This window comes from Solanum lycopersicum, chromosome 12 (assembly GCF_036512215.1).
Source record: "Solanum lycopersicum chromosome 12, SLM_r2.1".
NCBI classification, from domain to species: Eukaryota; Viridiplantae; Streptophyta; class Magnoliopsida; order Solanales; family Solanaceae; genus Solanum; species Solanum lycopersicum.
In genome coordinates this window covers 63,672,396-63,695,816 of record NC_090811.1, presented here as the reverse complement: position 1 = coordinate 63,695,816, position 23,421 = coordinate 63,672,396, and the positions used below count along the sequence as shown (strand labels likewise).

Sequence of the window (23,421 nt, the reverse complement as noted above, 5' to 3'; positions counted from 1 at the left end):
TGGTTTATTCAATCCCACCAAAATCTCTCAAACTTTTGGGCTGATTTCTATCCATATCGCGTTTAGAGGGCCATGGCTGCAACCTTAGTCCAAACATTCACGAAATTGTTCCATGATGTGGAAGTGCGAATGAGAGGGGTTGTAGATATACAAAATATAAGCTGGAAAAACAATGTTTTTAATAATCAAGTGACACTCTTGGAAAAGTTCTACTCCTACTATATACACATTAATCCAAAATAGTTTGGGTAGACCATAACAACAACAACAACAATGATAACAAGTAAAATCTCGCCAAGTTTGATTTATAAAGGATAGAGTATAAACATATTTTGTCCTTAACTTGTGGATAAACAAACTCTGCATAAATTAAAGCATGCCAACTAGTTTGAAAAAGGGATACACATATGGGAAAATTAACAATAACGAAATTATGTGACATAAACGACTAAATAGATGGGGTAGACCATAGGAATACTAAATCCTTTCTGCTTTGTTTCATTCCAATACTAAATACAACAAATAACAAAATGAAACCAGACATACAATAGATATTTTTCAAAAATTATCCTTTGGGGTTTGCGATGCTTACTTGGTGAAGCCATGGAGACTGTCCATTTCGCCCTCACCTGTCTTTCTCGTCTGGGAACAATAGAAGACTCCTACACAAGTTATGGAGAGATTAGTTATTACCATATATATAGGCATTCTTCAAGTGTTGCATCAATCAGAGGACATTTCTCTTGTCTGTCAAATGTTGGCAAGGCCCTGGAATAACCTAATGAGTACTGAGGCGTGCTGAAGAGACCTCAACATGGAAATTCAAATTGCATATAAGTTTAGTATGAAAAATTGTGGTTTACAAGTTAGGGTTTCTAAACTAACTGTGTGCTTAATAGATGTCTTACTACTTATAACTGTTAAGCTAATACAATTCCTAATAACTAAGCAAAAAACACAAGCGAAACAACTAACCTTTGAGCTTCAAACCAACATCAGTGAGCTTTGAGTAGTGAAATAGACTGAGCGAATGAAGATGGGCTTGAGCTCTATTCGTCAAGTTTATAAGGATATCATTTGTGATGTTAGTACAAAATGGATGAACTATGTTAATTTTTCTCCATAAAACTGGATCTCCAACAACAACATCCCATAAAGGCTTGCATATTCTTTCAACTACAAATAGGTCCCCCCAAGCCTTAATAACCAAGGACAACAACCAATAATGCCTACGATGAATACCTCCATCCACACCACAATAATCATTCACCATCCATTAGACCATGACCACTGTTCAACCCCTCTATGAAATTCATCCCCAGTGGCTCACAATTTCCATCAATCAATTAGAAACCCGCATCCTGATGAATTCCCATCTTGCAAATCAGTTTCTCAAACCTCATTAATTCTCATTTACCATAAAGCCAAAATCCTCTAACCAACTAGTCATGGATGAAAAACCCATCCTTTGGTTGCTACTGTCCATATCAAAGGGATCTGAAGGCAACTTCGTCAAGCTCCTCTTTTTCCAAATTCAAACCCCAAAACATAGCAGATCTACCCCCTTATCGAACTTGATCTCAGATGAGCTTCCCTCTTCTCGATTCCTAGCCATAACCTCCACTCAGAATAGTCACCACTCAGTTCTCACCCACCTATGCCAAATCTACAAAAACAAACCCAACATTTATTGATCTTCAACAAAATCCTAAAATCACAAACACACACTAAAGAAGAACACCAACTTGTTCTAAAAAACACGAAATTCAGGCAAAAAACAAAACAATAGATAGATAAACATATCTTGATTTGCCCAAAAAGGGAATGATAGAAAAAAGGAGCAGCTACAGATCCAAAACCTTGAAGGAATAAGAAATTAAGGGCTTTTGATCTATTATGGCGGAGTGAGATATGTAAAGAGGAGCTTATTAGGTATTTATAGGGTTTTCACCATCGTTAACTTCTATGAGGACATAGTGACCATTGTTTATTGGTGTGAATGTCTGGTGGGCTCATTTTGAATTGGGACTCTTCTAATTTTTTTCGATCAAAGGGCCTCCCTCCTCTACTATTTGGACTTTACAAAATTGAGGAGTCGTTTTGGTACGTGGAATAAATATAATAATTTCTTTTGATAAAATTGAGATTAATTTTAGAGCAATTTATATAAATAACTAGATTATTGAAATTCAGTGCTATTTAAAAAAAAGAGTACATTTTAATTAATATTTCACCGTATTTGTATATTGTTTTGTTTCTTATTTTTTTACAATTTCAATTATACTGCATTATATAAGGTAATTTTTAGTACTATAACAATCTCGTTAATTATGTCCTAAAATTCTCAATCTCACATCATTACATTAAAAACTAATAATTATATGGTCAGCAGATACTTTTGAATTCTAGTCAGTTTTAAAAAAAATGAAATACATTGTACACCATTCTTCATTGTTGCTATTGTTTTTGTTCAAATGTTAAGGCATTTCACATAAGTTTGTTTTAACTTAGTTTATTGTAATTGCGAATAATTGTATTCCGATATTTATTAATATAATTTTGTTAAAATATCAATATAATTGAACAATTCAGTTAAAAAACAAATGATAATGAATTGATTGCAATATAATTATCCAGATGTATATGTATTCCACTGTACAAAAAATGGATGAACTCTTATATTCAAATGCATTTGTATTTCTAATTGGACAGTCCATAAAAAATGACAAATATCCAAATGTATATGTATTCTATTGTATTCAATATTCAAAATAGAGACATGAGTCAAATAACTATTTCTGAAGCACCTGTTCATGATGAAGCTTGTGTGAGCCTTAAAGAATTTTTTCTTAAATTCATTTAAAATTATTTGAAATTTACAATTTAAATAATATATTAAAATAGAACCAAGCAGAAAGATCAACATTAATATGCATATTATTTCGATCGAATAAATTTGAGTCAAATAATAATTCTCTCAAAATAATTGATCAAGATGAACTTGAGTGAAACTTAATCCTTAGTGTAATTTTATACTTCTACTTTGATGTAAATTTTCTTAATTTAAAGCAATTAACGGTAATCACTATTTATTCAATTATGTTTAAAGCTTAACAATATGTATATAAAATTGAATTAAATCCAACGATGAACACCTTAAATTAATTGCATTAAAATGTATATGTATTGTTTTAATAGAATAGGTTTGAGCCAAACAAAAAATAATCTGAAATTAGACTTTTTGAAGGCAAAAGTAGAAATCTTGAACACATCCCTTATATCTCCTCTGAGTTTTGTTTTTTCTAGTTAACAAACTGTGATGCAATTTGTCATAATCTGTCAATACCATTTGTTGATTAATGAATATACAGTTAATTACCAAAAAAATAATAATCTCAAAGTAGGATCAAGATAAAATTTAAGTAATTCTGAAGTTGATTTTTATTTAAATTTGATATAATTATTAGTCATAGATAGCTATATCTAACCTGTAATATATTTAATAAAATTTACAATTAAAACCTTAAAAAGTAATTAATCGAATATAAAGATGAACACACCTTTAATATACTATTTTAATAAATATATTGTTCGATAGAAGAAATCTAGGGCATAAAACATATAATAGTTACATAATCTCATAATTTTATTATAAAGATTGTCTTATTAATTTACTTTTAACATGTCTTTGATGAATTTGTCTTCAATTTAATACTATTTTGATGAGTATATGATTCATGCGTAAAAAATAATAATATGCTAGTACTATATTTATCAAGTGTAGAAATCACTCAGATAACACATATACATACATAATTTTATAAATATTTATCTTACTATAGAAATATGTTTACAACTAATTTACCGTAATTATATTAATACTATTATGATAATTGTAGACAACTATTTTCTATAACAAATTATTATGTGCATAAGTGATACCTTTATGAAATTAAGGCATGTCTAATCCTACATTATCTCAACCACTAAGCCATAAAAGAAATTAAATTGACCCATTAAGTCACACGTTTCCAGTAATTTGGGAATAACAACCATATACCCTGAAATCTAGGAATGAAGAAACTTAATTTATTAAAATATCTAATAAACCCTCCCTTAAAATGATAAGTCTTACGACTTCAGCTTAATAACATTATTCATCGTTGCTTTCCTTTAAAGTGCAAACTCCAAGTAGCTTCCTTAACTTTCTGAATGTTGCCAACTTGAGGGACTTTGTGAAGATATCAGCAGCTTGGTCTTCACTTCTACAGTAGACAATATCAATAACTTTCTCCTTCGTGAGAGATCTCAAGAAGTGAAATTTAACATCTATGTGTTTGCTCCATCCATGCAATACTGAATTCGTTGAAAGCTTAATCGCCGAGACATTATCGCAGTAAATAAGATTGGTTCTTGCTGTCTAACATGAAGCTCAACCAATATCTTCTTCAACCAAATTGCTTGGGTAGCGCACACAGTTGCAACTACAAATTTTGCTTCTATAGTGGATAATGTAACAATTGGTTTCTTCTAGGAGCACCAAGAAACAACTTCAAATCCAAGCATAAACATATAAACAAAAGTGCTTTTCCTGTCTTCTTTATCTCCAGCAAAATCACTATCTGTAAAGCCAATTAACTCTGACTTGCCTTCTTTCTTGTATTCAAGTAGTCAATGGTACCTTGAAAATACCTTAGAATTCTTGTAGCAACAAACAAAAGAATCTCTTTTCGATGCTTTATTTACCTGCCAACAAGACTAACAAAATACATTATGTTAGGCCTGGTGACTGTCAGATACATCAGACATCCCACGAGTTGTTTGAAAAAAGTGTTGTCAATCTTCTTTCCTATAAGATTCTTTTCCAATTTCAGTTCCAACTCTGTTGGTGTTGTGACAGAATTGCAACTCTGCATTCCAAAACTCTGTAATGTTTCCTGGATATATTTCTTCTACGAAGTAAAAATTTCAATACTTGATTGCTTTACTTCAATGCCCAAAAAGTAATGCATCAAGCCAAGATCAGACATATCAAACTCAGTCGTCATGGTTAACTTAAATTTTTCAAAATATATAGGATTACTCCCAGTTTAAATCAAATAGTTTACGTACAAGCATAAAATCACAAGTTTCCCATTCGCAAGTTTTGTATATAAAGTGTATGCTCGTATGGACATTTTCTAAAATTTGCTAGATTAAAATATGCATCAATGTGACTTTACCAAGCTCGAGGAGCTTTTTTTAGCACATATAAAGCCTTTTTTCAATCCATAAACTTTATGATCACTTTCATGCATCACATAATCAGGAGGTTAATCAACATATATGTGCTCTTGCAACTCTCCGTGCCAAAAGGCTGATTTTACGTCAAGTTGATAAATCGGCCAATTGTTTTGAGCTGCCAATGCCAACATCAATCCGATGGTATCAAGTCTAATTACCGGGGTAAAGACCTCTTTGTGATCCACACCATACTCTTGATTGTATCATTTCACAACCAAGAGCGCCTTGGACTTATCAACTTCACCAGACTCATTGAGTTTGGTTTTATAAATCCATTTAACTCCAATAGATCTTTGGACTTTTGGAAGATCCATAAGCTCCCATGTATTGTTTTTTCCAATAGCGGCAATCTCAACATCCATTGCTTTTTGCCACTTTACATCTTTATAGGCATCCTCAAATTTTATGGGATCACAACCAGAAAATAAAGCTAAATATGTAGATGAATTTATTTCCAGATTGAACATTTCCACTCACCCATATGCCATCCATGTTTGCCTTGTTCGATTTTGTTGAGGTCGAAGTTGGTTCCTTCTTGATGTACCAAGGTAGAATCACCTTCATCGGCTACTAGTTGCTCTTGTTGGAATTAATGCATCAATGTTTAGTCTTCCAAAATTGAATCTTAGTTTTTCAAGAAGTCTTTTTAGAATTTCGTAGTACATGTATCTAGTAAATTGTGATACATGTATTTAGTTATTTGTGCAAGACTTTTTGTTTTCTATTTTGAGTAGTATATATAGTGATGTAGTTGATGATTGTAATCATATCAAATGGCCTTAAGTAGCCTATAATAAACTTGAACATTTTGTAAATATATTATTTTTCCTTTCATATTTCCTACAAATTGATATCAAGTGCAGGTTTTCGTTCTTAATCTGAGGTTAGGTGAAGAAAAAGAATATGACATCCAAAACAAATGAAGGTGCTGATTCTTCAGTTGTTCTTACTCCATTTTTTTATGGAACTGATTTTGAATACTGGAAGATAAGAATGAGAACACATTTGAAAGCTGAAGATTTGTGGACTATTATTGCAAATGGCTTTGAAGAGCAAGAAAATGATGGTGATCTTACAACAGCAGAGATGAAAAATCTTGAGGCTAAGTATCGTCAAGATGCAAAATCCGTGAGAAAAATCCAAATGGAAGTCTCAAGAGCATATTTTGCAAAAATTGCTACTTGTGAGACTGCAAAGAAGCTTGGAATTTTATTGAAACTGAGGCGTATGGTGACGAAAAGGTACGCACTATGAATCTTTAAACTCTTAGAAGAGAGTTTCAAAATTTAAAGATGATAGAATCTGAAAAAATTGATGAATATTGCACAAGAGTCATGAATATTGTTAATGAAATAAGAAATCACAGTGATACAATTTTTGAACAACAAGTTGTGGAAAGTATTCTAATTAGTGTCACAGAAAATTATGAGTACATCGTTGCTATCACTGAGGAGACGAAAGATCTTTCTAAGCTTTCCATCAAAGAGCTAGTTGGATCATTTCGTGCACACGAGAAGCGAAGTTTTTTTCGTAAAGATCGACCCAAAGAGACGGAGGATCATGACGGTTCTTCCAAGAAGGTTGAAGAACAAGGTGAGAAAAACTCTAGTCTTTTTTGTAAAGTTTGCAAAAAGACTAATCACAATGTAGAAAAATGTTGGCACAAAGGCAAGCCCCAATGTAACTTTTGTAAAATGTTTGGACACGTTGAAAAGGATTGTTGGCACAAGAAACGGGAGCAAGCAAATTTTTGTGAAAAACATGAGGAAGAAAGGGAAGAAAATCTTTTCTTTGCTTCTAAATCTGATGATTCAACAAAAAGCAATGAATGGTATGTTGATGGTGGTTGTAATAATCACATGACTGGAGATGAAAGGCTTTTCTGTCAATTAATAATAACTATTCTAGAAGTTCTAATCGCCTCTAAGTCCAATAGCGCATCACTACTAAAGTGAAGATGGGGAATGGAGCATTAGTTGATGCGAAAGGTAAAAGTACTATTTCGATCAACATGAAAGGATGCGGTAAGCAAATTCATGATGTTCTTTATGTTCCTGACTTGGAAGAAAATTTGTTTAGTGTTGGTCAACTCATGGAAAATGGTTATTCTCTTGTGTTTAGAGATAATTATTGCAAGATTTATGATAAAATTGAGCCAAATCAAGTCATTGTTGAAGTAAAGATGATAAAAAGAAACTTCCCTTTGTAATTTCATTACAATGCATTAAAAATGAAATTGTAGATGATTCATGGCTTTGGCACAAAAGATATTGTCACTTGAATTTTCATGGTTTAAAGCTTCTTAAGCAAAAGGACATGGTGCAAGGCCTTCCTGAGATACATACTGAGGTGGATACATGTCAAAGTTGTATCATGGGAAAGCAACACATGAAGTCTTTTCCAAAAGGGGTGTCTTAGAGAGCAAGTGTATTTTTGGAACTAATTCATACCGACATTTGTGGACCAATGAAGACTCCATCTCTTGGAAGTCAAAGGTATTTTATAATCTTTATTGATGATTTCTCAAGAATGACTAGTGTTTAATTTTTTAAAGAAAAGTCAGAAGCATTTGCTACATTCAAGAAATTTAAAGCCCTTGTTGAGAAGCAAAAAGGTTGCAACATCAAAACCATTCGCAGTGATTGAGGAGGTGAATACACAAGTCGAGAATTTAAAGAATATTACAAAAATGAAGGCATTCAGAGGCAACTTATAGCAGGGTATACTCCTCAACAAAATGGTGTATCTGAAAGAAGAAATAGAACAATTGTTGAAATGGCCAGAACTATGATGAATGAGAAAGGGCTACCAAAATATTTTTGGGCAAGTGCATACAACACTGCACATCCTTAACAGGTGTCCAACAAAGGCACTAAAGGACAAGACACCAGTTGAAGCTTGGAGTGGAATTAAACCTTCTGTAAGTTATTTTAAAAAATTTGGGTGTATTTGTTATGCTCATGTACCTGCTGAGAAAATAACAAAATTGGATGAAAAAAGTCAAAAATGTGTCTTTCTTGGTTATAGTGATGTGACAAAAGGATATAGGCTTCTCGATGACAAAACTAACAAACTTGTTGTTAGTAGAGATGTCATTTTTGATGAAAAAACAACATGGAATTGGGAGGATAAAAAGATAGAGAATACTACTGTCATATCTTTAAATCAAGAAGAGGATGAGAAAGATGAAGATGTCTCTCAAGGGAGAGAAATCCCAGATTCAGATAATGAAGAACCGCCTCCAAGAGGAACAAAAATATTGAGTGACATTTATCAAAGATGTAATTTTTCTGGTGTTGAGCCAAAAAATTATGAAGAAGCAATAAAGCATGATGTTTGGCAGAAAACCATGGAAAAAGAAATTTGAATGATCGAAAAAAAAATACTTGGGAGCTTGTGGATATTCCTAGAGAAAAAGAAGTCGTAAGTCTAAAATGGACAAAATCAAACTCAATCAGGAAGGAGATATTCAAAAGCACAAAACAAGTTTGGTTGCTAGAGGCTTCACGCAGAAACCAGGTATTGATTTTTATGAAACTTTCTCTCCAGTTGCTCGTCTTGAGACAATTAGAACTGTAATTGTTGTTGCTGCACAAAAGAAATGGAAGATATTTCAACTTGATGTTAAATCAACATTTATGAATTGAAAACTTGATGAAGATATTTATAGCAACCTCATGGATTTTTTGTTTAATGGGGAGAAGAAAAGGTGTATAGACTAAAAAAAGATCTTTACGGGCTGAAGCAAGCTCCAAGAGCCCGGTACAATGAAATTGATACATACTTTCTGAAAAATAATTTTCAGAGAAGTAAAAGTGAAGCCACTTTGTATGTGAAGAAAGAACATGACATCATTATCATTGCTTGTCTCTATGTGGATGATTTGCTCTTTACAAGAAGTGATGTAAAGATGATGCAAAATTTCAAACAATATATGATGCAAGCTTATGAAATGAGTGATCTTGGATTACTAAATTATTTCTTGGGAATCGAAGTTTCTCAAGTGAAAGAAGGAATTTTCATTTCTCAAAAGAACTATACTAAAAGTATTCTTCAAAAATTCAAAATGATGGATTGCAGGTCTGTGGCCATACCATTTGCAGCAAATGAGAATTCTAGAAAAGATGACGGAGAAAAGAAAGTTAATAGCTAACATTTTAGGAGTTTGATTGGAAGTTTGCTATATCTTACTTCAACAAGGCCAGATATTATGTTTGCTGCTAGTTTATTATCAAGATTCATGCAAGAACCAAGCCAAGTGCATTTTGGAGCTGCAAAGCGTGTTCTACGCTACTTGCAAGGAACAATGGATTATGGGATAATGTACAAATTTGATGAAAATTTGAACTTAATTGGTTATTCTGATAGTGATTGGGCTGGAAGTATAGATGACATGAAGAGTACCTCTGGTTATGCTTTCTTATTTAGATCAAGCATTTGTTCTTAGTAATCAAAAAAACAAAGTGTTGTTGCTCAATCCACTGCCGAAGCAAAATATGTTTCAGCATCCAAGACTACTTCTCAAGCTATTTGGCTTAGGAGAATATTTGAAGAAATTGGTGAAAAACAAAACAAAAAAGGACTGTTCTATATTATGATAAAAAAATCAGCAATTGCAATTGCCAAGAATCCAGTCAGCCATGAAAGATCAAAGCATATTTCCATAAAGTGTCATTTTATCCGAGAAGCACAAAAGAAAGGCGAAATTCAGTTGCATTATTGTCAGACAGGAGAACAACTTGCTGACATTTTCACCAAAGAACTTCATAGAGAAAAATTTTGCTATCTTCGAGAACGCATTGGAGTTATCAAGCAAATGCATTAAGGGGGAGTGTTGGAATTAATGCATCAATGTTTAGTCTTCCAAAATTGTCTCATAGTTTTTGAAGAAGTCTTTTAAAATTCCGTAGTACATGTATCTAGTAAATTGTGATACATGTATTTAGTTATTTGTCCAAGACTTTTTGTTTTCTATTTTGAGTAGTATAAATTGTGATGTAGTTGATGATTGTAATCATCTCAAGTGGACTTAAGTAGCCTATAATAAAATTGAGCATTTTCTAATGATATTATTTTTCCTTTCATATTTTCTACAGCTCTTGCTCTTTATCTCCATCGTCAAGATCCAAAGGAGCTATTGGTTATTTGGCTTTTCTTCACACGACCAATAAATTATCTACATCAAATACTACACCACAATTGATAATCACTATTGTACAACTTTTAAGATTTCGACTCCCTGCTAACACCTATGAAAAACTCACTTATTGACTTTGTCATCAAGCTTTGTCCTTTTCTGATCTGGAACATGAGAATATGCAATGCACCCAAACACTCATTAATGTTGAAAATCTGGTTGTTGTCCACTCTAAGCTTCATCTGGTGTCAAAGCTGAATAGAACGAGACGGACTTTGATTAAGCACATAAGCGCTCCAACAAACTGCTTCAGGCCAAAAAACTTTTGGAGCATGGCTCTTTTGTAAAAGGCTTCATACAACGTTCATGATTGTTCCATTCTTCCTCTCACATACTCCATTTCGTTGAGGAGTATAAGCTGTAGTAAGTTGTTGTTTTATCCCATGAAACTCACAAAAAAACTTAATTGAACATGAACTTGAAACCTTTTTGCACCTATCTATTGCTTCTATTCAGTACTAAGCTTCACGAGAATAGACAAATGCGAGTTAGAAGTGCAAATTACAAAAAATTCTCAAGGAGAGTAAAATTAGAACCAGGAAAATTCTGAATCATAAGCAAAAAAGAAGTTGATACATTCAATATCTGCTTTGACAAATAATCAAATAATTAGATAAAACTCAAATCCAATACAAAAACCTCAAACAATCAGATAAACCCCAAAATAATTGTCGAGATCTCAAATAAGCCAATAGAACACAATTTTTTGTAATTACTCAGAAAGGGTTACCACTGTTTTTTTCTTCTTCCAGAATTCCTTTGATAACCAACTTTATTCTTAGATTTTGTATTTTTGAATTACTTAAGCATTCTCATTGTAGTATCATCATAGAATTTATTATAAACTCTATGATGAATATGCAATATCTAGCTTTCTCTAGCTCGTAGTTTATTCATGCTTGTTCATTTGTAGAGGTCCTTTACCTCATCAAGATTAGTAAGGAAGCCTAATCCCACTTGCTTGTGCTTCTCATTGAGATCCTTTTTTTTTCTATTAAAAAAAAAGAAAAAAAGTTAGCTCATTAAAATCACCTCTAATGAGCCACATATCTTTATAAGATGTTTTAATGTTCCTAAGATTTTCCCATAAGATCCTCCTATTAGCAAGACGGTGATTTTATGATTGAACAAGAATGATTCATAGTGGGTCCTAAAGAGGTAACAAACAAACCGAGTTAATGCAAATATAAATTCGTTGGTGAATAAATAATGAGTATCAAGTTATTACATTAAATAATAATATTGTATATTCTAACATATTCATGTATGACTTTTTACTATTTCTTTGTTGTATTGTTAGCATATAACATGTTCTTTCGTGAGCTTGATCAAAATGATAGCGTAGTAATACATCATAAAGAAATATTTTGTCATACACTTGACATGCAATTAAATTAGTGTAAGTTATATCATATATGAATACAACTTAGTTAAGAGAAACATAACGGTGCTTTATACTAATTGTTAGTGAAAAAACTTACAAGATAATAAAATTGCAAGATTACAATTGAATATAAAATGAAGAAATTAATCTCTTCAAGCTGAGGCGCGGATATCTCGCTCTCCTTAAGGAGATTCAAGCCCACTGCAGCAAATGTTTTCACCGGTCCAGCAGTAGTCCTCTTAAACTTGTCCCCTCCAGGATACAACAACCTTTACAAAGTATAACTTAACAACTCTGGACAAGAGTTGAGTCCAAAGATCCACAAAAAAAAACACCTCCCTTCAACTAATAAGAACTCTCTTTTAGACTAGCTCTTTCACTCTTTGTTTTCTCTTGTGTTTTTTGTGTGTTCCAAACCAAATGAAGACCACCACTATTTATACTACAAGAAGTCTTCCTAGCAATGAATAGGAAGATAATGGAGGTACTAAATAGTGAAGATAATGGTCTTAGGAGTTTCATAAGTTATAAAGGAGTTACATATGTTACAAAGAGTAATGGAGGAATTAAGAATGAAATAAAGTGATGGATAAGCAATGCTAATGGATGATGTAGAAGTTATCCATTCCAATGTTTATTGGAATGTTTGTATCTCATAATGAATTCCGCCAACAAAGCCAAAAGTAATGGCATTACATGACTACCAAGTCAAAGATGAATATCATGATTAAATTGGTAGTTTAAAACACAAATGCCTACCAATGGTCATTCTTATAACTTCAAAATAAAGCAATTTAATATGTTAAATATTAATATTAAAATGCTAATAACCTAAGACTAATTTAATTGCATGTGAGTGTGTGGCAAAATATTTCCTCATGTTGTACCAATACTTATCATTTCGATGAAGTTCATAAAAGAAAAGGTCTATGGTAGCAATTCAGGAAATGGTAAAATTACAGATTAACATGTTGATTTATATAATCTTACTATTTGATATTCATTATGTATTTTTAAACCAATTTATCTGTGTTAATTTTTTTTATAGTTACTTCTTTTAGAACCAACTACAGTTCATTCTTGTTCGATTAGAAAATCACCATCTTGATAGGAGAAAGAGGAACTTTGAATTTTTAGTTTGTTTGAGAACTTCCTTAGGAGAGAAAGCGTTTCTACTTTCTATTTTTGGATTACAATTCATTTTAAATCTAGGTCAATTTTATTTTTTAATATAAGAAAGATGCATTTATAATTTTATATAATTCAATCTTTAGATAATTAAAATATTATTATTTAATTAAATTCTTAATTTAGTAGAGCGGTAAAATGGTAATTCAGTTTTTAAGATGGAAGCTTTCCACCTTAATATTTATTCATCTAAAACTATCAACAGAAGAAGGAGCTTTTCAATATTTTCCCTAGTGAAAAATATTATCATCATCAACAACAATATACCTAGTGAAATCTCACTTAGTAGAGTATGTAGAATGTACAGAGTGCAAATCTTACCACTACTTTGTGGAGATAAAGAGGCTGTTTATGAAAGATCTTCAACTCAATGACATCAATCCAACTTAAAAAGAGAAGGAAACAGTGAATCAAACATAGCCGAGATGGAAGATGAAAGTGAGAAAAATTTAGATAAATCAGTTATGTGATAACAGAGAAACTTTGGAGACAAGTTCATTTAACTATTAACACACAAAAAGAGCTAGCCTACAAAAGGCAGGTTGGTTCATTCAATCCCACAAAAATCTCTCAAACTTTTGGGATGATTTCTATCCATATCGCGTTTAGAGGATCATGGCCTCAACCTTAGTCCAAACATTAAATGAAATTATTTCATGATGTGGAAGTGCTAAAGAGAGGGGTTGTAGATACACAATATATAAGCTGGAAAAGCAAAGTTTTTAATAATCAAGTGGAACTCTTGGAAAAGTTATACTCCTACTATATACACATTAATCCCAAATAGTAAGGCTAGACCATAACAACAACAACAACAAAGATGACCATTATATATATAATAGTTGTAGTACATGAATCGTAAATATTAGTTCAAAAGATTTATGAATTTCTTTAAAGCAGAAGTGACTCTGCAGTAATCATGACTTGTGTTATTAATTGTCAAATATTCTCACAATGTGGATGAACATCATTTGTCCACAATTTAGATATCCTTTAGAGATATATAACGTTTTATTAATCGTAATCATCATCTAATATGAAAGAAACTATATTTTACTATGCTCATAGTGGAATCTTTATTAAAAAATGTGATTATCATTAAAAAAGAGGACAAACTAAATAACTAATGGAATAAAATTAGACCATGGACTTGATCCAATAATTATTTCCAATAATAATTATAATTTTTATATGTATATTCCTTTTGATAATTATTATTACTAAAATATAATTGATCTATTTTATGTTGATAGTCAAAGCACTATATAACCTCAATTTCGACTTGAAACTCACTATGTTTCTTGAGGATATATAATTTATTAACTTGTTGGTTTCACTATGGATGGTTGAAACTTATTTTATACCGTATTATGTTGTATTGTTTTTAAATATATTTGGATAGACTATATTATTTTTTGTTGCTATATATATTATAATACATATTAATAATTTTAAAAATAAATTTATAATATTATCAAAAAAAGAAGAAAATATAACAACACAATCATATCAAATTCAGTCATTACATAAAATGAGAATTTTAATCGTCTTATAACCTAATGAATTTAACAATATGATATAAACAAATTCAAAATGTAATAATAAAAAACAAATATAGTATCTAAAAGCAATGTAATACAATAGATAACAACCATCGAAACAAGTATTGCTCTCTTCATTTCAATTTATTTGTCCTACTTTTCTTCTTAGTCCATTTCAATTAAAAAAAAGTTTTTTTTTTGTGATAACTCTTTTATCTATAATTTTTCCACTTGAGATGTTTAAAACCATTCGATTAAAGCACATTTTGGTACATATAACAACATATCTTTGATTTAAGATCACAAGATTCAAAATTTCTTTTTATTTTTTTAAACGATTTAGTTCAAATCAACACAAAACAAATAAATTATAACAAAGAAACTATTATTCATCATCTATTTTAACTTACCAAAACAAATTAAAAAAACTCTAGCACCAAGCAGTTAGATATACTATAATATATAATATAAGCAAATAAAATCCAAACTCTTTTTGTTAGGTACTACAAATTAAAAGTAGTAATGTGTACTAAGTCTTCCCCAAACAGTACTAGCAAGATTAAGTTACAGAAAAAACTATATAATATAAAGTCCCTCAACAACTATACTTCATACCATAAACTAACATTCCTTAGCATTCTCTCACTCTTTTCTTCTTATTTTTCTTCTCTCCATTAACTTCAATGGCTGTGGTAAACTCTCTTTCAACATCTTTTCTAGTTACCAAATCATCTTTCACTACAAGGACAGTAAGATTGCCTGTCCATAGACGAGTAGTGTTTGCATCATCATCATCATCATCGTTATCGTCAACAACTCCGTGTCAGATCAAATTAACTTCGAAAAATGGGTTTAAGGTATTTCATTCTTTATACTAAAGGTGATGGTGGATTCGATCTCCAAGACCTTTGTCTGCTTTAATATTATATAAAATTATATAAGGCCTATAGTCTATCTAGACATGTATTAGAGTAGGAGTCATTCCAATAATTTGAAATTTATGTTGGACCTTCATATTAAATTATTCATACATCAGATGTCCAATTTTGAACGTGAAAAAGAAATGAAAGGTTTTTTTTATAAGGATTTAAGCAATATCCTTCGTTCATGAGCTAAATTTTGAATTCAGTTAGACGTCAACATCTATTTTTTTTACATTAATTATATGTAATCAATTTCACTTCTTATTCGTACTACTATTTTTTTTTAAAAATATCAATCAATTCATGTACAAACGTTTACTGATTTTTCGTAATATATTTATTATATTTATATGAATATATATAGGTATTTGAAGATAAGTCAACGGGTGTAGTTTGTTATAGAGATGAATATGGAGAAATCACATGTGAAGGATATGATGAAGCCCTCGTTTTTGTCACCAAACCCCAAAGTCTCCTTCTAAATCAAGGTATATATATGTAACATTATTATTGTAATACTTAGAACATATATAACATTATTAATTAATACAATTATATAATATTAATTTTATTTATGATACTTACTATAACATGTTACAATATCCAGAGATGAAGAGATTGTAGAGCTCCTCCAAAGAAATTGGTTTCATATAGCTGATGTTGCTGTGGAATGAAAGAGATTTTGTGCATTCTTAACGGGTTAAATCAACTCGATTATATATATGCTTCAACTTTAAGCTAATTAGATATTGTTACTCGAATATTATGTATCCGTTCTGTTCTATTCAGACTCATGATAGTTGTCGTTATTCTAATAGCTAGTATAATTTCACAAAAAAATGAGGGGTATTGGCTTGCTTTTTTTTTTCTTTATTAATTAAAATGTATATAAGTAGTACAACTTGTGTATTAACAATTTATTTTTCACTTTCAACCTAATGTTTTGCTTCCAATCCTCACAATTTGTATATATAAGAATGGATTTTACTGTTTAGTGACAGAAAATGTTTGTCCTGCTTCAATATTATTAGCATAACATAATTCCTAATGCTGCGGAGTATTACCTGAACAAATGAATATTTTTGGATGACAGAAATATTAGGTAAGATTGCGTACTATACACCTAATATGGTCCGGTTCTTAAGCAGATTTAGGCCTTATTTGTTTTCGTTAAAATTAAGAGGCCTGAATCTAAATGCGGCATCTGAATATTAAGATTAGTATTAAGATTAAAATGTCGAATATTTGTCTGGATATTGAAATGTAGTTTTTAGGTCTGAACACTAAATCATTAAGATTGTTTGTTTTTAATATTTTTTTAAATTTGAAATTAAACACTATGTCAATAATAGTTATGATCCAAACAAAAAATACTTTTTCCAAACAATTGTTTCAAGAATAAGATTATCACTCAACCCAGAAAAAAGATGAGTTATTTGTTTTTTCAAATAATGTTTTCTCAAGAAACAATGATAACTTCTTCTGAAGAAGTTTTGACAACAAACAAATTGTGACAAGAACAGTTTCTTCATAAATATCAATTCACCCAAGGATATTTTATATATTAGAAATATTAAATAAATACTTGTAAAAGATTATGAAAACTTATTCAAAGAAAAAAAAATGATACTTGGTTTTAAAAGAAGAGGAAGAAACTTGAAACTTGTCCAGAAGAGAAGCAACGAAGAAGAGAATTTGTTTAAGAAAAGAAACACTTAATATTTGAATAGAGTCGATCATTCAGACTCATTAAGATCAGTAAGAGTTTTTTTTTTTTAAAAAAAAAAAACAAATGGACTTAATAAAATGAATGTTAATCACGCACTAAATATGCAATTAAATTAGTATACACTACCATTATATTTTTCTTAATCAAGCTGAATCATACATTAATTCACCTTAGTTAAGAGAAACATAATGATAATTTATACTAATTTAATTGCATGTGTGTTGCGAAATATTTCTTCATGTGTGTAACTACTCTATCATTTTGAATCAAGTTCATAAAAGAAAAGCTTATATGCTAGCAATACAAGAAAATGGTAAAATCACACATGAACATATTAATTTATATATTATTACTATTTTATATAATAGTTTGATATTCATTATTATATTTATTTTCCAATCACTTTATATGTGTTAAGTCGGGTTTTTTTTTGTTAAATCTTTTAGGACAGACTATGATTCATTCTTGTTAGATCATAAATCACCAACTGATAAGAAGAACTTTGAAATTTTAATTTGTTTAAAAACATTCTTACAAGGAATAACGCTCCTATCTAGGTTGTTTCTCTCTTATATTTTTGGATGGTGATTGGCAAGTCTTATAAGCAAAGAGTTCATTGCTCCTATCTAGGTTGTTTCTCTCTTCTATTTTTTGATGGTTATTGGCATGTATTATAAGCAAAGAGAGTTCATTGCTCCTATCTAGTTGCTAAATTTGGTAGTATTGGTGTCATAACTATAATACGGTGAACAACTCCTACATATAACTTTTGACTTCAGTCTAAATAGATCGCTGCTCTGTAAGGAAGTTTTACTTAAACTAATAATTCAACGTCCATCTTCCACATATTAAAAATGTTGATTTGCGTGGATCTAGAATGAGTCACCATCTAAAAATAGAAGGGAGAAACACCCTAGATTGAAATGTTTTCCCATCGTAAGTTTTGAACAAACTAAAAATTCAAAATTCTTATTAAGATTGTGATTTTCTGATCGAACATAGTCGATCATAAAGAGTTAACAAAAAACTTGACTTAACGCGAATATAAATTTATCGACGAATAAATAACGAATATCAAATAATAATACTATATAAGCTAACATATTCATGCATTATTTTTTAGCATTTCGTAGTATTGTTATCATATAACATTTTCTTCCATGAACTTGATCAAAATGATAGAGTAGTGGACTAGGGTAAATCATAAAGAAATATTTTTATCACTCACTTGACATGCAACTAAATTAGTATAAGTATATATTATTTTTAACTTAAATAAGTTAAAATCATATATTAATTCAACTTATTTAAGAGAAACATAACGGTGATTTGTACTAATTTAATTGCATGTCGAGTGTATGGAAAAATATTTCCTCATGTTGTGTCAATACTCTATCACTTCGATGAAGTTCATAAAAGAAAAGGTCTATGCTAGCAATACAAGGAAATGGTAAATCACATATGAACATATTGTTTATATCTTCCTACTATTTGATAATCATTATTTATTTTTCAACCAATTTATATTTGTGTTAAGTTGGTTTTTATATAGTTACTTCTTTTAGAACCGACTACGGTTTATTTTTGTTCGATTAGAAAATCACCATCTTGATATGAGAAAGAGAAACTTTGAATTTTTAGTTTGTTTGAAAACTTCCTTAGGAGAGAAAGCGTTCCTAATCTAGGGTATTTCTGCTATTATTTTTGGATTACAATTCAATCTAAATCTAGGTCAATTTCATTTTTTAATATGAGAAAGAGGCATTTATAATTTTTTATAATTCAATCTTAGATAATTAAAATATTATTATTTAATTAAATTCTTAATTTAGTAGAGAGGCAAAATCGTAATTCAATTTTTAAGATGGGAGCTTTCCACCTTGATATTTATTCATCTAAAACTATCAACACTAGAAGGAGCTCTTCCATATTTTCCTTAGTGAAAAATATTATCATCATCAATAACAATATGCCTAGTGAAATCCAACTTACAAAAATAAGGAAACACAAAATCAAACATAGCCGAGATGGAAGATATGGAAGATGAAAGTGAAAGAAAAATTTAGATAAATCAGTTATGTCATAACGGAGAAATTTTGGAGACACAAAAAGAGCTAGCCTACAAAAGGCAGGTTGGTTAATTCAATCCCACAAAAATCTCTTCAACTTTTGGGTTGATTTCTATCCATTTTGCGTTTAGAGGGCCATGGCTGCAACCTTAGTCCAAACATTCATGAAATTGTTCCATGATGTGGAAGTGCGAAAGAGAGGGGTTGTAGATATACAAAATATAAGCTGGAAAAACAAAGTTTTTAATAATCAAGTGGAACTCTTGGAAAAGTTCTACTCGTACTATATACACATTAATCCCAAATAGTTTGGGTAGACCATAACAACAACAACAACAATGATACCCAGTAAATTCTCGCCAAGTTGGATTTATAGAGGATAGAGTATAAACATATCTTACCCTTAACTTGTGGATAAAAAAACTCCGCATAAATTAAAGCACGCCAAATAGTTTGAAAAAGGGATACACATATGGGAAAATAAACAACAACGAAATAATGTGAAATAAACAACTAAATAGATGGGGTAGACCATAGGAATACTAAATCCTCTCTGATATGTTTCATTCCAATACTAAATACAACAAATAACAAAATGAAATCACACACACAATAGATATTTTTCAAGAATTATCATTTGGGGTTTGCGATGCTTACTTGGTGAAGCCATGGAGACTGTCCATTTCTCCCTCACTTGTCTTTCTCGTCTGTGAACAATGAAAGACTCCTACACAAGTTATAGAGAGCTTAGTTATTACTATATATAAGCATTATTTTCTTCAAGTGTTGCATTAATTAGAGGACATTTCTCTTGTCTGTCAAATTTTGACAAGGCCCTGGAATAACCTAACAAGTACTGAGGTGGGCTGAAGAGACCTCAACATGGAAGTTCAAATTGCATATAGGTTTAGTATGAAAAAGTGTGGTTTACAAGTTAGGGTTTCTAAATTAACTGTGTGCTTAATAGATTTCTTACTATTTATAATTGTTGAGGTAATACAGTTCCTAATAACTAAGCAAAAAACACAAGAGAAACAACTGACCTTTGAGCTTCAAACCAACATCAGTGAGCTTTGAGCAGTGAAATAGATTGAAAGAATAAAGATGGACTTGAGCTGTATTCGTCAAGTTTATAAGGATATCATTTGTGATGTTAGTACAAAATGGATGAACTATGATAATTTTTCTCCATAAAAGTGGATCTCCAACAACAACATCCCATAAAGGCTGCATATTCTTTCAACTACAAAAGGTAATGCATCAAGCCAAGATCAGACATATCAAACTGATGCTGTCATCACAGGTAATCTTCTGGTTTGTGATTGCATGGCTTCTGTATTGTTTGATCCTGGATCCACATTTTCTTATGCATCTTCCTCATTTGCTAATGGTCTAAATTTACATTGTGAATTACTTGATATGCCTATTCGTGTTTCTACTCCGGTGGGTGAGTCTGTGGTAGTTGAAAAGGTATATAGGTCTTGTTTGGTGAACTTTGTGGGGAGCAACACTTATGTAGATTTGGTTATCTTAGAAATGGATGATTTTGATGTAATTCTGGGTATGACTTGGCTTTCTTCGCAATTTGCGATCTTGGATTGTAATGCTAAAACGGTGACTGTAAGCCAAGCCTGGGACAGATCCGTTAGTTTGGTAGGGTGACTACACTTCCAATCCGGTGCGTATCATCTCCTTTCTTCGTGCTAAGAAAATGGTTAGTAAAGGGTGTTTAGCTTTCTTGGCACATATCAAGGATGACACTACCCAAGTACCTTCGATTGAGTCAGTTTCGGTGGTCCGTGAGTTTCTGGATGTGTTCCCTGCAGATCTTCCTGGTATGCCACCAGATAGGGATATTGATTTCTGTATTGACCTTGAACCGGGTACTCGCCCCATTTCTATACCCCCTTATAGAATGGCTCCCGCGGAGTTAAGAGAGTTAAAAGCCCAACTTCAAGAGTTGTTAAACAAAGGCTTTATTAGACCAAGTGCATCTCCTTGGGGTGCTCCGGTTTTGTTTGTGAAGAAGAAGGATGGGAGTTTTCGAATGTGTATAGACTACAGACAACTAAACAAGGTAAGCATAAAGAACAAGTATCCTCTTCCTCGCATTGATGACTTGTTCGATCAGTTACAAGGTGCTTGTGTCTTCTCTAAGATTGACTTGAGATCTGGTTATCATCAATTGAAAATGCGGGCAACGGATGTGCCAAAGACTGCTTTTCGAATGAGGTATGGGCATTACGAATTTGTAGTGATGTCTTTTGGTCTTACGAATGCCCCTGCTGCGTTTATGAGCTTGATGAACGGGATTTTTAAGCCATATTTGGACCTCTTCGTTATCGTATTTATTGATGATATACTGATATACTCAAAGAGCAAGAAAGAACATGAGGAGCATTTGAGAATGGTATTGGAAATGTTGAGGGAGAAAAATCTTTATGCCAAGTTGTCTAAGTGTGAGTTCTGGCTAGATGCAGTGTCCTTCTTGGGGCACGTGGTTTCCAAGGATGGAGTGATGGTGGATCCTTCTAAGATTGAGACAGTGAAGAATTGGGTAAGACCTACTAATGTGTCAGAAATAAGGAGCTTTTATGGGTTAGCTAGCTACTACCGCCGATTTATCAAGGGATTCTCTTCTATTGCTTCCCAACTGACGAACTTGACTAAGCAAAATGTTCCATTTGTATGGTCGGATGAGTGTGAGGAAAGCTTTCTGAAGCTCAAGACTTTGTTGACTACCGCACCAATTATCACCTTGCCAGTGGAGGGTAAGAATTTCATTATTTATTGTGATGCATCCTATTCTGGTTTGGGTGCAGTGCTAATGCAAGAGAAGAATGTGATTGCTTATGCTTCAAGGCAATTAAAAGTGCATGAACGTAACTATTCAACTCATGATTTGGAATTGGCTGCGGTAGTGTTTGCATTAAAGCAATGGAGACACTATTTATATGGGGTTAAGTGTGAGGTCTATACGGATCATCGTAGCCTACAGTATGTCTTTACTCAGAAAGATTTGAACTTGAGACAAAGAAGATGGATGGAACTACTGAAAGACTACGACATCACCATTTTGTATCATCCGGGGAAGACGAATGTTGTAGCGGATGCTTTAAGTAGAAAGGCGGGAAGCATGGGAAGTCTAGCTCACTTGCAAGCCTCTAGACGCCCATTAGCTAGAGAGGTTCAGACTCTAGCTAACGACTTGATGAGATTAGAAGTAAATGAGAAGGGAGGATTGTTCGCTTGTGTGGAGGCAAGATCTTCCTTTCTTGACAAGATTAAGGGAAAACAGTTTGATGATGAGAAACTAAGAAGAATCCAAGATAAGGTATTGGGAGAAAGAGGCTGATATGCGAGAAAGATACCCACACCTGTTTACAGATTCAGGTACTCCTTTTCGTCCTTGTTTTCCTTCTTGTGATCGTTCGGGGATGAACGATGGGTAAATTGGTATCTATTGTAACAACCTGTTTAGTCATTTTGAGCAGCAGACTTCAATTCTGGAAAAACTGGCAGAAACGACGGACCCCACGACGGACCGTCATGGGCACGACGGACCGTCATGGGCACGACGGACCATCGTAGGGTCTCGTTTCAAAACACTTAGAAAATCAGAAATTAGGTACTGAAAATTGACTCTCTGAACTTCGTAACGGAATGGCAGGACGGACCGTCACAGGTGTGACGGACCGTCACAGACTCTTCAGAGAAATTGAGTCTCTGAACTCTGTGACGGGGCAGCAGGACGGACCGTCGCAGGCGCGACGGGCCGTCATAGACTGCGTAATCCCAGTCTGTGTCGGATTTCTTGATACGTTTTAAGGGACGTTTTTGACTATTCCTGCTTTAATTATAAAGTTAGTGGGTTAATGTTAATAAGTCTAATTACTTGGGGGTTAAAAGAGGTAACCTTAAGTTAATTAGTGGGTCATTATTGCTATCTTTTATTCTTAATTATATACTAATTAGGGTAAAAGAAAGAGGGTTTGAATAAAGAAAAATAGAAAGAACAAAGAGAGAGAGAGAGGATTGATCGAGAGAGGAGAAACGAAGAGGAAAACACAAAGCTTTGGGAATTTGCTTGCTTGATCACTAGTCTTC

At 32.1% G+C, this 23,421-nt stretch overlaps 2 protein-coding genes and 1 long non-coding RNA gene across 3 annotated transcripts; 2 read left to right on the top strand and 1 right to left on the bottom strand.

Moving 5' to 3' along the window:
• Window positions 1–4,153: 4,153 nt before the first annotated feature.
• Window positions 4,154–5,645, bottom strand: LOC138340512 (uncharacterized mitochondrial protein AtMg00820-like). Its single transcript, XM_069292239.1, has 2 exons — window positions 5,499–5,645; window positions 4,154–4,420 (listed from the first exon to the last, which is right to left on the bottom strand). Exons 1-2 carry the CDS (start codon window positions 5,643–5,645, stop codon window positions 4,154–4,156), a joined length of 414 nt encoding a protein of 137 aa, XP_069148340.1.
• Window positions 5,646–6,186: 541 nt separating this feature from the next.
• Window positions 6,187–8,650, top strand: LOC138340510 (uncharacterized). Its single transcript, XM_069292238.1, has 3 exons — window positions 6,187–6,524; window positions 6,641–7,114; window positions 8,140–8,650. Exons 1-3 carry the CDS (start codon window positions 6,187–6,189, stop codon window positions 8,648–8,650), a joined length of 1,323 nt encoding a protein of 440 aa, XP_069148339.1.
• Window positions 8,651–15,204: 6,554 nt separating this feature from the next.
• On the top strand, window positions 15,205–16,521 carry LOC101252564 (uncharacterized). Its single transcript, XR_011213439.1, has 3 exons — window positions 15,205–15,450; window positions 15,881–16,004; window positions 16,124–16,521. It is a non-coding gene; the product is annotated as an uncharacterized lncRNA (long non-coding RNA).
• The last annotated feature ends 6,900 nt before the right edge of the window (window positions 16,522–23,421 follow it).